The sequence below is a fragment of the Akebia trifoliata genome, chromosome 3 (assembly GCF_017979445.1).
Source record: "Akebia trifoliata isolate Shusen 1 chromosome 3, ASM1797944v1, whole genome shotgun sequence".
In the NCBI taxonomy this organism is placed as follows: domain Eukaryota; kingdom Viridiplantae; phylum Streptophyta; class Magnoliopsida; order Ranunculales; family Lardizabalaceae; genus Akebia; species Akebia trifoliata.
Window position 1 is genome coordinate 51,395,080 of NC_141377.1, and position 12,354 is coordinate 51,407,433.

Here is a 12,354-nt window from a genome sequence, read left to right on the forward strand (position 1 = left end):
TTTGAGATCATATAAGCGGTAAGCTTTTTGACCAATGGGATAGCCAACAAAGATGCATTTTCTAGCACGAGAATCAAATTTATTAGTAGGGTGCAGATTTGTTGCATAACAAAGACATCCAAAAACTCGCAAGTTAGAGTAAATGGGTGGCTTGTTATACAACATTTCATAGGGAGATTTGTGTTGTAGCACAGGGGTAGGAAGACGATTGATAAGGTAGGTGGCGGTAAGCAAACTCTCCCCCCAAAATTGCAATGGAAGATTAGCATCAATTCTTAAGGCCCTGCCAACATTTAAGAGATGTTGATGCTTTCGTTCAACTACACCGTTTTGTTGAGGTGTTGATGTACAAGAACTTTGAAATAATATGCCAAGATTGAAGAAATATGATTTCATGGATGTGAATTCTAAACCATTATCACTTCGAATACATTTAACTTGACAATTAAACTGAGTATTGACAAAGGAAATGAAGGTTTTTAATAACCCTTGTGTTTCAAACTTGAATTTCATTAGGAATGTCCAAGTGAATCTAGTGTAGTCGTCGACAATGGTTAAAAAATAATGTGCCCCTGTATGAGTTGCAGTATGAAGGGGTCCCCAAATATCACAATGAATAAGATCAAAAGATTGTAAAGTTTGAATAGTACTAGAAGGAAAAGATAGCCGTGTTTGTTTAGCCAAATGACAAGTTTCACAAGAATATTGAGACTTAAATACAAATGAAGGAATAACATGACTCAAAAACTGTGAAGGTGCCTTGGAGGGATGTCCTAACCGTTGGTGCCATGGAATTTTTGGTGTGGAATCCACATGATAAGTGATCGGTTTGGTAGGTGATGTAGATTTTATTGGTGGCACAAAGTAGTACAAGCCATTAAGTTGCTTCCCCAAACCAATCATCTTCTTCGAAGTTAGGTCCTGCAATACACAAAAAGTAGGAAAGAAGTGAACAGAACAATTTAAGGTAGCTGTGAGTTGACTAACTGACAGTAAATTGACATGGAAAGATGGGGTACAAAGTATGTTTTTAACATGCATGTGGTCTGAAAGTTGGATGGAACCTATGCCAGTTATGGTAGAGCAAGCACCATTGGGTAAGGTTACTTGAGAAGAGAGAGGAGAGGTGATTGAAACGGATGTGGCTATGTGATTAGTGGCGCCACTATCAATGATCCAGTGACTCAAGGCTGTCTTTTGTGTAGTAAAGGAAGAACAGAAAGGGGTAGAAGTACCTATATAGTTTGCTTGGGCAGATTGTTTACCATTAAAAAAGGCTTTGATTTGAGCAAGTTCCTCAGAGGTGAATTGAGGTGTAGGTTTGATAGAGGGCTTGTGTGAGTCTGAAATTATTTCTACACTGACTTGATGAGCAATGGTTTTTCTACTTCGATTGGGTGGCTGGACTTCTTTGCCATGAAGTTTGTGACCAACTGGAAACCCATTGAGAAAGTAACATCGATCCACAGTGTGAGTAGTGCCTTCACAATAAGAGCAATGGAGAGGTTTTCGATTGCCTTGAGGCTTGAAATGAGCGGATGACCGTTGTTTTTGTTGTCTTGAAGCCACAAGTTGTGACTCCTTGGAGTTTTCATAAGTATTGATACTCATGGCATGAATAAGATCACTGCTCTTTGTTTCAGTGAGACCTCGCTGCTTTTCTTCTTCACATAAAAGTGAATATGCTTTTTTGACAGTTGGTAAAGGATGCATGAGCATAATCTGTCCTCTTACAGCAGAGTATGTCTCATTGAGTCCCATAAGAAATTGACCAAGCCGAATTCTTTCTTCCTTTTCTTTTAGATCTTTTTGTCCTCCACATGTGCATGTGATTGAGGGGCTGCAAGTGGTTAGCTCATCCCACAACATTTTCATCTTTGTATAGTAAGAAAAAATGGATTCTTGATTTTGTTTCAATTCAACAATAGATCGTTGAGTTTGATAATGATGAGAAAAATCACCTTGAGAGAATCGTTCTTGAAGATCTGTCCAAATTTCTGAGGGAGTTTCAGCATAGAGAACACTGTTTGTAAGGTCCTGACTTAGAGAATTGAATATCCAAGAGAGTACCATATCGTTGCAACGCTGCCATAAAGAGTATTTGGGATCCTCTTCATCTGGAGTGATGATGGTTCCTTTGATGAATCCCAATTTGTTTTTGGCACTAAGGCTGATCAGCATCGATCGTTTCCACATAGCATAATTTGTTCCATCTAAGACCTTTGAAACAAGAATCATGCCGGGATGATCAGAAGGGTGAAAAAACAAAGGATCTGCTGAATCAATCACAGTTGTAGACATGTTTAATCAGAGTATGCGGAAATTTACAGAAGCAATAAGATCATTGCTCTGATACCATGACAAAATAAGAATTGAGAAAGCTGTGTTTTTGTTATTCTGTTTCTCTGTCAAAAAACTACAATATATACACATATATAAGATCAAATCATGATCTGAACAGCAAGGAAAGAAAATAAAATCTCAACTAATTCCCTTGAATGAAGGGATTACAAATTCCTAAATATAAACAGTAAAGATTATTTCCAGAATTATAGTTAACCAAATCTTGGAAATAAACTAGGTTATCACTGTTGATTCTAGAGATCTTGTACTTCAGGGAGTAGAAAATGCTATCCTACTTTTTTAATTTTGGAGTTGGTCACGCCAGCCAACCAATGGAAAAAACTTTGAAGCGGGTAGCCTGCTTAAAAAATTTGAACAAACACACTCCATTAGATTACACGTGGCATTTATAGAGGTGTTTCAAATTTTGATAGAAACGCAAGGGTGTGAAATAAATTCAAAATGTCACAAGCCTTGTAACGAGAGGGTTTCTTCAAAATTTGAAATGGGTTTCCTGCTTCAAAGTCGGCCTCTCATCCAACTCGCTGAAGTACAAAATCCCACTTCTCATTGCCTTACTTTTTTTTATCTTCTATTGCCACACAAATGTGTTTTCTTATTTTTGAAGAGGAGGAGAGGAAGAGAGAGAACAAACAATTGCTAACATCCAAGATCTCATGGGGATGTTAGTATTCTCCAATAATTTTTTAAGGATAAATTAGTCTTTTTACATAATAGATGGTCAATTACATAATAAATTGTTCTTTCTCACATAATAAATGATAAGGGCATTTAATATTTAGGATTAAATGTCTTATTTACAATAAATGATTTGACAATTAATACAAACAAACATTTATTATCTAAAAGAACATACCTTTATGTATTTACTAAAAGACAATGAGGAGGGGTATTGTAGGAAAAAATAAATGTTGGATAATGCAAATATCCCCATAAAATCTTAAACGTTAGCATTCCCTTATATATATAGGGGGCGGTTCATGGGACATATGTAAAAACAATGGTTTTTCAAAATATGGGTTAGAGGTTTTGGATTGAATTGATTTTTTGCAAGGATAGTCACTATGATGAGAAGATCTTCCTCACAAAAAATTCAACTCAATATGAAACTTCTAAATCCATCAAAAGTGATTTATAAATTATTAGCAAAAAATCGACGGCCCACATTTTAAGTCACTTTTAATGAGGTTAGAAGTTTCAGATTGGACTGATTTTTTTTCCAGATGATCTTCCCATCATAGAGATCATCCTCACAAAAAATCAACTCAATCCGAAACTTCTAACCCATATTTTGAAATTTTATTAATGTTACATTGTTTTTACATATGTCCCTTGATCCGTTCCCATATATATATATATATATATATATATAAAACTAAGACATAACAATTGTGATTCATACCTTAGGTTAAGTGAAAAAATGACCGCAACTACACATATAATTAGAAAACCTCATTAATGGAAATAATAAAGACGATCATTACTAAATGCGGGGAATTTAAATCCATTGTTAGCATTAAAAAAAATCGAAACTTTTATTTAAAGCCATGACAACAATGAAGACGCTCTTCTTTGAATCGGACGGACAAAGAAGAAGAAACTGAAAGTAGAACATGAGAAAAACTTGTAAAATCAATAATTAAGTAATATTTACTATAAATATTTAAGATCTAATAAAAATATATTCTTTCTTTAAAAATTGGAAAAAAATATAAAATATTATTGAAATGAATAATACTTATATAAAAATATTTTTTTAATTTAATAAAAATTGTACGTCGTAAAAACTGTAAAAATATTTAAAAAAAAACTAATTAATATATCTATTAAAAAATAAGAATGTGTGATAGTAAAAATATTTAAAATATTTAATATTTATTAAAAATAATTATAACACTTAAAAGTCGAAAAATTATCAATACTTATTTATAAATAAGTTAATAATCTTTTTAAAAAATAAGTTATAACATGAATAAAAAAACATATTTATGTGCACATTTTGACTTAAATTGGGTGTGTCTGAGTATCTTTTTGAATAGAATCGTGATAATCTGACTACCCCACATGGCACACTCAATCGACTCTCCTAATGTGATAAGCTCGAAAATCGTAGATATGTATGCCTCGGGATACGAAATTGCACTTTCCAATAAAAAGCGTATCCCAAGGGAACCGCGTATCAAAAAGCATACAGATCAATGATTTTTGAACTTGTCACAGTAGAAGAGTCGATTGAGTGTGTCATGTGGGGCAGTTAAATTATCACAACTCTTTCGAATGATACCCATAAAATTTTACTGTCTTTCTTCTTTTAATTATTTTTTAACAATACCCCTCTAGTTTTGTTATCTTTTTTGTTTATCCCCTTTGCTCCAAAGAGGATGCATGCTACCATACTCTTCAGCATAGTTAGTAATTCTCTAAATAATTCAGGCATTATAATCGAATTTTCCAAATGATACAAGAAATGATTAAAACTTTTGTGCAATTCAACTCCTTGTAAAAATTCACAACTTTTTAACATTTTTTTGAATTATTCACAATTTATTCTTTTTTTTTTTTTTAATTGAACAAATCAAATAAAACTTTTGCAAAGTGCGTTAAAAAAATACAAATCAACCCTTATGTTTATAAAAGAAATATGTATATCAATATCACATGATAACATTTTCATTATTCCTTCTTTACACCTAGAGGTTTCACTATTATGCAATCACTAATGATTCTTTATATTGAATCTCAAGATCATAGTCACAAAGTCGGAGTATGGGTTTAAATTGGCAAGGGAAAACTTTAGAAAAAACAATAAAAATAAAAGACAAAAAATATATTAAAAGTTATGATATATATATATATATATCCAATCCCACATGGAAAAAACAAGAAAAAGTTTTTTTTTTTTTTTTTTTTTTTTCTTATGAAAAAATGAAAAACTCGGGAATAAAACGTTGATTTTTGTCACAAATGAAAAAGTTGTGTTGTTTAATCGCCAGAGATGCAAGACACATTTTAAACACATTTTTTTAATTACTACACTCAAGATTATCGACCAACAATACACTCGTGTATTGTATTTTAGTTATTCTTCGACTTTTTGATTGAATTTTTAAACAAACTATTAGATGTATACTCCGATTCGTACTTGAACTAATCATGTGAAAATTTTTCACTTTGCTAACTCTTCTCTTTAGTGATAAGGGGTTGAGTTGGTAAATATTCAAGTACACCATTTGTAATTTCATTACTAAATCAGAACAAACTTCAAAAGTAGATAATATGTAAAGATGCTTTTGGGTATGCTTATGCTAGATTGTAATCCTTTTCTTTCTGATTAGGGGTCTGCCTAACTCCCGTTAATAAAAAATAATCAAATCAATTATTTAAATAAACCATTGAGGATGTCTGGTAGTCCAGGCTTTTGAGCATGTGTAGCAGGTGGGGGAGCATGTGTAGTAGGTGGGGGAGGGGGGGGTACAGTCCAAGCTTTAAGTCTTCCTTTTATTCCTTGCTTATTATATAGTTAATTACACAATCGGTCTACGACGGATAACTTTTTTTTAAGCTGAAAGATAACCTTTTGACAAGAAATATTTTTATTTTATTATTAAGAGTGAAAAATGAAAAAAGAAATATTAGCTGAGGTTTCCAATCCAATCAACAATCAACACGATTTATGATTTATAATTATAGGTCAAAAGGTCAAGCAAATCATTCATTGATAAGTGGGACTGATCGAAATATTCTTCCACGTCACAAAAATCAACGGTTCTTTCACATGTCACATCAGAGAAATTTTACTTAATTCAACCTGACTGGGTGACTCAAAAACTCACTGGCATGTCATGGGAATAAAAAAAAATTGTAGATTCTTTCACATCGGGATACATATCTGCATATGACAAGTCGATTGTGTATCCCGAGGGACAGAATCTAAGATTCTTTACCCTTGCGACGTTGATGAATTTTTGAGTCACCCTGTCAGGTTAAATTATTAAAAAAAAAGAGAGGCAAATGTGAAACATCTGTCAACTTCTACTAATTGTTTAACGATAAGATGAGTGTTGTGTTGTGGGATCCACCATAGCTTGGTGGGAAAGCAAACCATCTTTTATATATTTTCCTTCAAGTCCCTCCACTCCCATTCATCATCTCTATTAACCCTTCTTCCTCTTTCCTTCTCTCACACCAAAATCACCAATCAAGAACAATGGGTTCAATAGAAGAAATCCAAATCCAGACTAAAATCGCAGATGAAGAAGACGAGGAATTATGTGGGTACGCCATGCAATTATCGAGCGCTTCGGTCCTACCCATGGTCTTGAAATCAGCCATAGAACTCGACATATTCGAGATCATAGCTAAAGCTGCGCCTGGTGCGCACATGACCCCTTCCGAGATAGCCTCACACCTCCCCACCAACAACCCTGAAGCAGCCACCGTGCTTGACCGTATCCTACGCCTCTTGGCTAGCTGCAACGTACTAACTTGCACCCAGCGCACTTTAGACGCTGCCCATGGTGTCGAGATAATGTACGGTCTCGCACCCGTTTGTAAATTCTTCGTTAAGAATGAAGATGGTGTGTCTATAGCTCCTTTGGTGCTTATGAATCAAGACAAGGTCCTCATGGAGAGCTGGTATGGTTATTCAATCCTTCCTATCGTTGTTGATTCTAGAGATCTTGTACTTCAGGGAGTAGGAATTGCTATCCTACTCTGTAGGGTACATTTTTTTTTTGTTTTGGACTTGTCACCCGTCCAGATCGCTCGAGTACAGAATCCCACTTCTTTTTTCAGACGCTCCCATACGCTCCTTAGCTGTCAGTTACAGAATCATAAATCTTTTTCTTGAGCATCTCGAAGCAAAGGATCTACGATTTATATGTGACGGGGACGTCTGAAAATGGAGCGTCTTTATCACGACTCATTTATTGCCCGACCTAAAAATCTTACTGACGAGACGACAGGTGCATGAACTGTAATTTTTTCACTCATATTTCGACATGTTTATGTATCCCAAGGGGAAAAAAAAATATATGATTCTTATAAGATACACGTCAGTTGAGTTACAAATCAGTACACTTTAAAGTCATATGATAGCGACCGCACTCTAACAATTTGAAAAAAATTATGATTTTCTGACATCTCATATGACATATGCCTCCATACGCTCCCTCACGTGGCATGGAATAAAATCACAAGATATACAATTGTACATATTTATAGGGATGTACAATTGTGTATGTCATAAACAAAAAAAATCCATGGTTCTAGCTCATGCCATGTTAGAGAAAGTATCTTAGAGGGGGCGGCAAAAAATCATGACTTTGAAAAGCATGGCAGCCCTGATTCTTGAAAAAATAAAGAGTGACACATAAGTGCCATTCTTAACATGGTATTGCACAAAATCATAGATCTTTTTCTTAGATACACAATAATAAAAAAAATCTATGATGCTATGTCAAGAATGTCAATTTGTCATAAGTCACAATGGAAACGAAACAACAATCATATACAAAACACGAGGATTTACGTGATTTAAAAGTGTACCGAAGTCCAAGGATGTTCATTTTAGTTTTATAACCTTAGAAATCTCTAGCAAACGTTGGTAGAACTATAAAAAATGTATCTATCTCCATGCAAAAAAAAAAAAAAATCAAAATAGATTTTTTTAAAAGAAAATAGTATATAATTGTCCTTTATGACAACTCTTTCTCTTTCTTTCTTCCGTTGAAATACTATCATATTAGTAGCCTAAAATGTCAATTAGGGTCGTTATCTTTCTTGTTTGGAGAAAATAAGGATTTGAGGGAAATTAGAGCATAATGAAATGGATTTTGATGGATGGTGAGAGAGAATGAGAAATATATCTGGCATATGATAATAAAAAATTGGAGAAGATAGTTAATAAGTGAGGGCAGTGTTAAAGGCAACCTATAACTTAGGTGTGGCATCCACACTGTATATCAATGTTTTTGTCTTATATGGGTTAAAAGTTTTAGAATGGACAGATTTTTGGTGAGGTTGATTTCTCATAAATAATCAACTCATTCCGAAACTTCTAACCTCATCAAAAGTGGTTGACAAAAAAATAAACAATCCACAATTCTTCAACTTGTTTTGATGGAGTTAAAAGTTTCAAACTGCGCTGATTTTTAGTGGGGATGATCGTACAAAAAATCAACTAATTCCAAAATTTCTAACCCATGTAAGACAAAATGTTGGAAAAATATGGGATTTATCTCTTGTGTTTGAATGGAAGTGTAATGATATTGTTAAGTGATTTGTTTTTGAAGTTGTAGTGTAAATGCTTTAGTCCTACGTCGGATATAAACTACTAAAGAATGTAACTCTTATATAAAAGTTCTCACATAGTGTAGTGAATATGAGAGAGATATAAATAAAGTCAACATGCACACAAGGGCCCATGGGTTTTAAAGGGATTTGGATATATTGGTTTGAAAAATCTTCATGTGTGCATGCAATGCATGCGTAGAGGGATGGAAATCTAGTATTTAAACTTCATATGAATCGTGTGAAAAGCCAACTTTAGATAAAATTTGTTGGGCCTTTTTCTTCAATTATTTTATCCATTGAGTTGAACTCAACGAATTACAACTCGTGACTATTTTAAGAGACACGAGTGGTGAATGTTCTAAAGTTCTCACAAAGTGTTTGTCCGAACAATCACAACTGAGAGACATTTTCACCAATTATGGTATTTGTCTAGAGAGACACTTCCAACTCTATAAATTCTCATCCTTTCTCTCATTTGCATCTTCAAAATTTTGAATTTACTTGTAGTGTGTCATTTAGTTTTCCTTGAATTTTTCTCGTGAGTCATTGAGAATACAACCATATTACAAGTTTGATTGTACGTGTAAACTTAGAATATGACCTTGTACACGTCTGGAGCACTGTATCTTAGGAGACAGACGTCCACAGACTGCTAGCACATCGTAGGGGCAAATCTTGTCTTAAGGCTATTGTATCCAATACAGACTGCTAGCACATCGCAGGGGCAAATCCTGTCTTAAGGCTATTGTATCCAATACAAGCTTCGATTTGATCAAATCAATGATTTGAGTTCAATTGGTATTTCTAACTTATTTAGTTCTTTGTTATTTTATTTCAATTTCTTTTTTGTCAAACACCCATGTCAGATTATATCGACATTACCAAATAATGTGTCTACCTATCTTTTCTTCGGATGTTTGTCTTCCCTATTGCTTTTCTTATCATGTTTTGGGCCCTTTGCCAACGCATTGGACTCAGGAGTTTGAACCCAAGCAGAAAATGATGTTCCCAGGCACCTGAGCACTTGGCCTTGGGTGTGATTTTTCTCTTTTCCCACAATAATATTTGTCAAAAAAATTAAAATAAAGTTTTTCATAAAATTATTAGTTGTATAAATAGAGTTCTGTTAAATAAGTGGCTAAATGAACAATCTAGATTTTGAACTTCAAGTCCTAGCTGATCATAGGCGATTTTATTGGCTTTTGAATTATGAGTCTGACCCTAATTTGTTGGATAAAGATAATGGCCTTGGCATTTGTTTTCCAAGTTGAGTTGGTCAGCTTAATTGGAAAGACCTACCTACCTATCTATCAGATGCCCATCACTTTAGCCTGGCCTACTTGGTCTTTAACCATTAGCGATGATATTTCATATTGTTGTTGCTCATCAATCACGTATACCTCTTTTGTTGGTGCTGATGACTTGAAATTCAATTTAGGTACCACTTGAAAGATGCAGTTCTTGAAGGTGGCATTCCATTTAACAAGGCCCATGGAATGTCCGCGTTCGAGTATCATGGCACAGATCCAAGATTCAATAAAATTTTCAATAAGGGAATGTCTGATCACTCTACCATATGCATGAAGAAGATTCTTAATAAATACAAGGGTTTTGAAGGCTTGAAATCATTGGTAGACGTCGGTGGCGGAATTGGAGCCACAATCAATATGATCATTTCCAAGTATCCCACCATTAAAGGCATCAACTTCGATTTGCCTCATGTGATCAAAGATGCACCATCTTATACTGGTATAGTCTATCCCAGTTCTAGAATTTAATTTTGTTGCTAATATGGATATATAACATCTTGAATTGTAGAGTTCACATATCCAATTATGGTAGATAATGGTTTTCTTCCTTTTATTTAGTTATCTATGATTGAGTTTGATATTAAAAGTGAGTTTTGGGTTTTCGATCGATGCAGGTGTTGAGCATGTTGGAGGAGACATGTTTGCAAGTGTTCCAAAAGGAGATGCCATATTCATGAAGGTATGTTTGAATTAGAGCAATCAAAACAACAGTTTTTGGAGAATTTTTAATTTGGCTAAAGATAATGTTAACTTGTAGTGGATTCTTCACGATTGGAGCGACCAACACTGTTTCAAAATTTTGAAGAATTGCTATGAAGCACTTCCAGATGACGGAAAGGTGATCATCGCAGAATATATTCTTCCAGTATTCCCGGATACTAAGCCTTCTACTGCAGGTGTCTTTTGTGGTGATAACATCATGTTGGCACATAACCCTGGTGGAAAGGAGAGGAGCGAGAAAGAGTTCGAGGACTTAGCGAAAGGAGCTGGATTTGCTAGTTTTCGAGTTGTGTGTTGTGCTTACAGCATTCGGGTCATGGAGTTATATAAAGAGATATGACAATGGAGTTATATCCATTGTTTCTGGTTTTGGAATCAATGGTTTTCAGCTTTATCCATTAAAAGGGTAATCATGATATGATGTGTTTGAATCTTATTTTCAAATAAAAGTTGTTTGGAGATGACCTTATTTATTAGGACTTCCTTTAAGCTTGGCTCTTATTTTAGGTCTAAGGACCTAGGGCGATCTACGATAGAATTCTGAGCAAAGCGATAAGTTATGAATATTGGAAGATGTGAGCTCGTTTGGACAGAAAGTAGAAAGTAATCCGGAAGAATATAACTTTAAGAGAAATTAATTTTTAAAAAGGAGAAAGTAGTTTTCCTTTTACTGCTTAAAAAATTATACTTTTATTAAATGAATTAATGCAAACCGACTTTATAACATTTTTAACTTTCAAAAAGTGTTTAAAAAAAAATAATTCTTTTTTGTGTGTATCCCAACGTGTCCAAGTCAAGGGAAAGGAGTTTTCACTTTGATCGACCTAATTAGATTATGGTCAATTTGTTGAGACTAAAGTTGAGATGATCATTTCAATGAAGTGATTGAATTTATTTCTATCAAATAAAAGTTGTCTTGGGACGACTATTGTGTAAAGGTCAAGTATTATGTTGGCACTACACAGAGTTTCAAGGGTGCAAGGGGTGTTACTATTGTGTAAATGTCTTGTATTGCGTAATATTTTCTTAAGATTTTTCTATTTTTGGGAGATTAGCTAGTCCTGGTGTTATAAATGAGTCATGATCTAGAATGGTGTCCCATTCCTATAACATACGGTGTCAACTTGACATGTTTTTATTGGAGTTTAAACACATTGATGCGACAGACCAAACAGCTTGATTAGGAGTCTACTTGATATGTTTTTTGTCACAACTAAAAAAGTTGCGTTGTTTAATTGTCCTACTCAAGAGTATCGACAAACAATTCACTCCTTTCATATATATTTTTCTCCTCTCCCTAGATATTTAGATAAGAGTCTTAGTAACTCAATTAAGTAAGATAGTGTATGCTTTGTATTATGAAGATTTGTATTAACAATACGGTTAATCATAAAAATTAGTATGTTCTTAGTTTTAAATTTGTTCTATGCTATTTTAGAATAAGAATCAATTTTCATGATTTGTAATTTTGTATTAAAGCTCCAACGTTTGATAAACTTGCATAAAAGTGTAAATTTTTCTTAATTTACCAAAGGAAGAATTCAAAGATGAAATTTAATGGAAGTAATTTTGAAATATGAGATATATAAAATAATAAGTCTTAAAAATATTGGGAAGTTCTCTTGATATTTCGATATAAGTACTCTAAAAAAAATATGCATGATGA

At 33.8% G+C, this 12,354-nt stretch overlaps 2 protein-coding genes across 3 annotated transcripts; one reads left to right on the forward strand and one right to left on the reverse strand.

The window, feature by feature from the left end:
- Positions 1-877: 877 nt before the first annotated feature.
- On the reverse strand, positions 878-2,301 carry LOC147407809 (uncharacterized). Its single transcript, XM_086432636.1, has 2 exons — positions 1,236-2,301; positions 878-921 (listed from the first exon to the last, which is right to left on the reverse strand). The coding sequence occupies exons 1-2, from the start codon at positions 2,299-2,301 to the stop codon at positions 878-880; spliced, it is 1,110 nt and encodes a 369-aa protein (XP_086288762.1).
- Positions 2,302-6,490: 4,189 nt separating this feature from the next.
- Positions 6,491-11,164, forward strand: LOC147407810 (caffeic acid 3-O-methyltransferase-like). 2 transcript variants are annotated; one of them, XM_086436559.1, is made up of 5 exons: positions 6,491-6,999; positions 10,097-10,407; positions 10,583-10,647; positions 10,726-10,806; positions 10,865-11,164. In XM_086436559.1, the coding sequence occupies exons 1-5, from the start codon at positions 6,572-6,574 to the stop codon at positions 10,943-10,945; spliced, it is 966 nt and encodes a 321-aa protein (XP_086292685.1). In that variant the 5' UTR covers positions 6,491-6,571; the 3' UTR covers positions 10,946-11,164. The 2 variants fall into 2 exon arrangements, with proteins under 2 accessions (XP_086292685.1, XP_086292684.1); XM_086436558.1 differs by having other exon boundaries at positions 6,493-6,999; positions 10,726-11,164.
- The last annotated feature ends 1,190 nt before the right edge of the window (positions 11,165-12,354 follow it).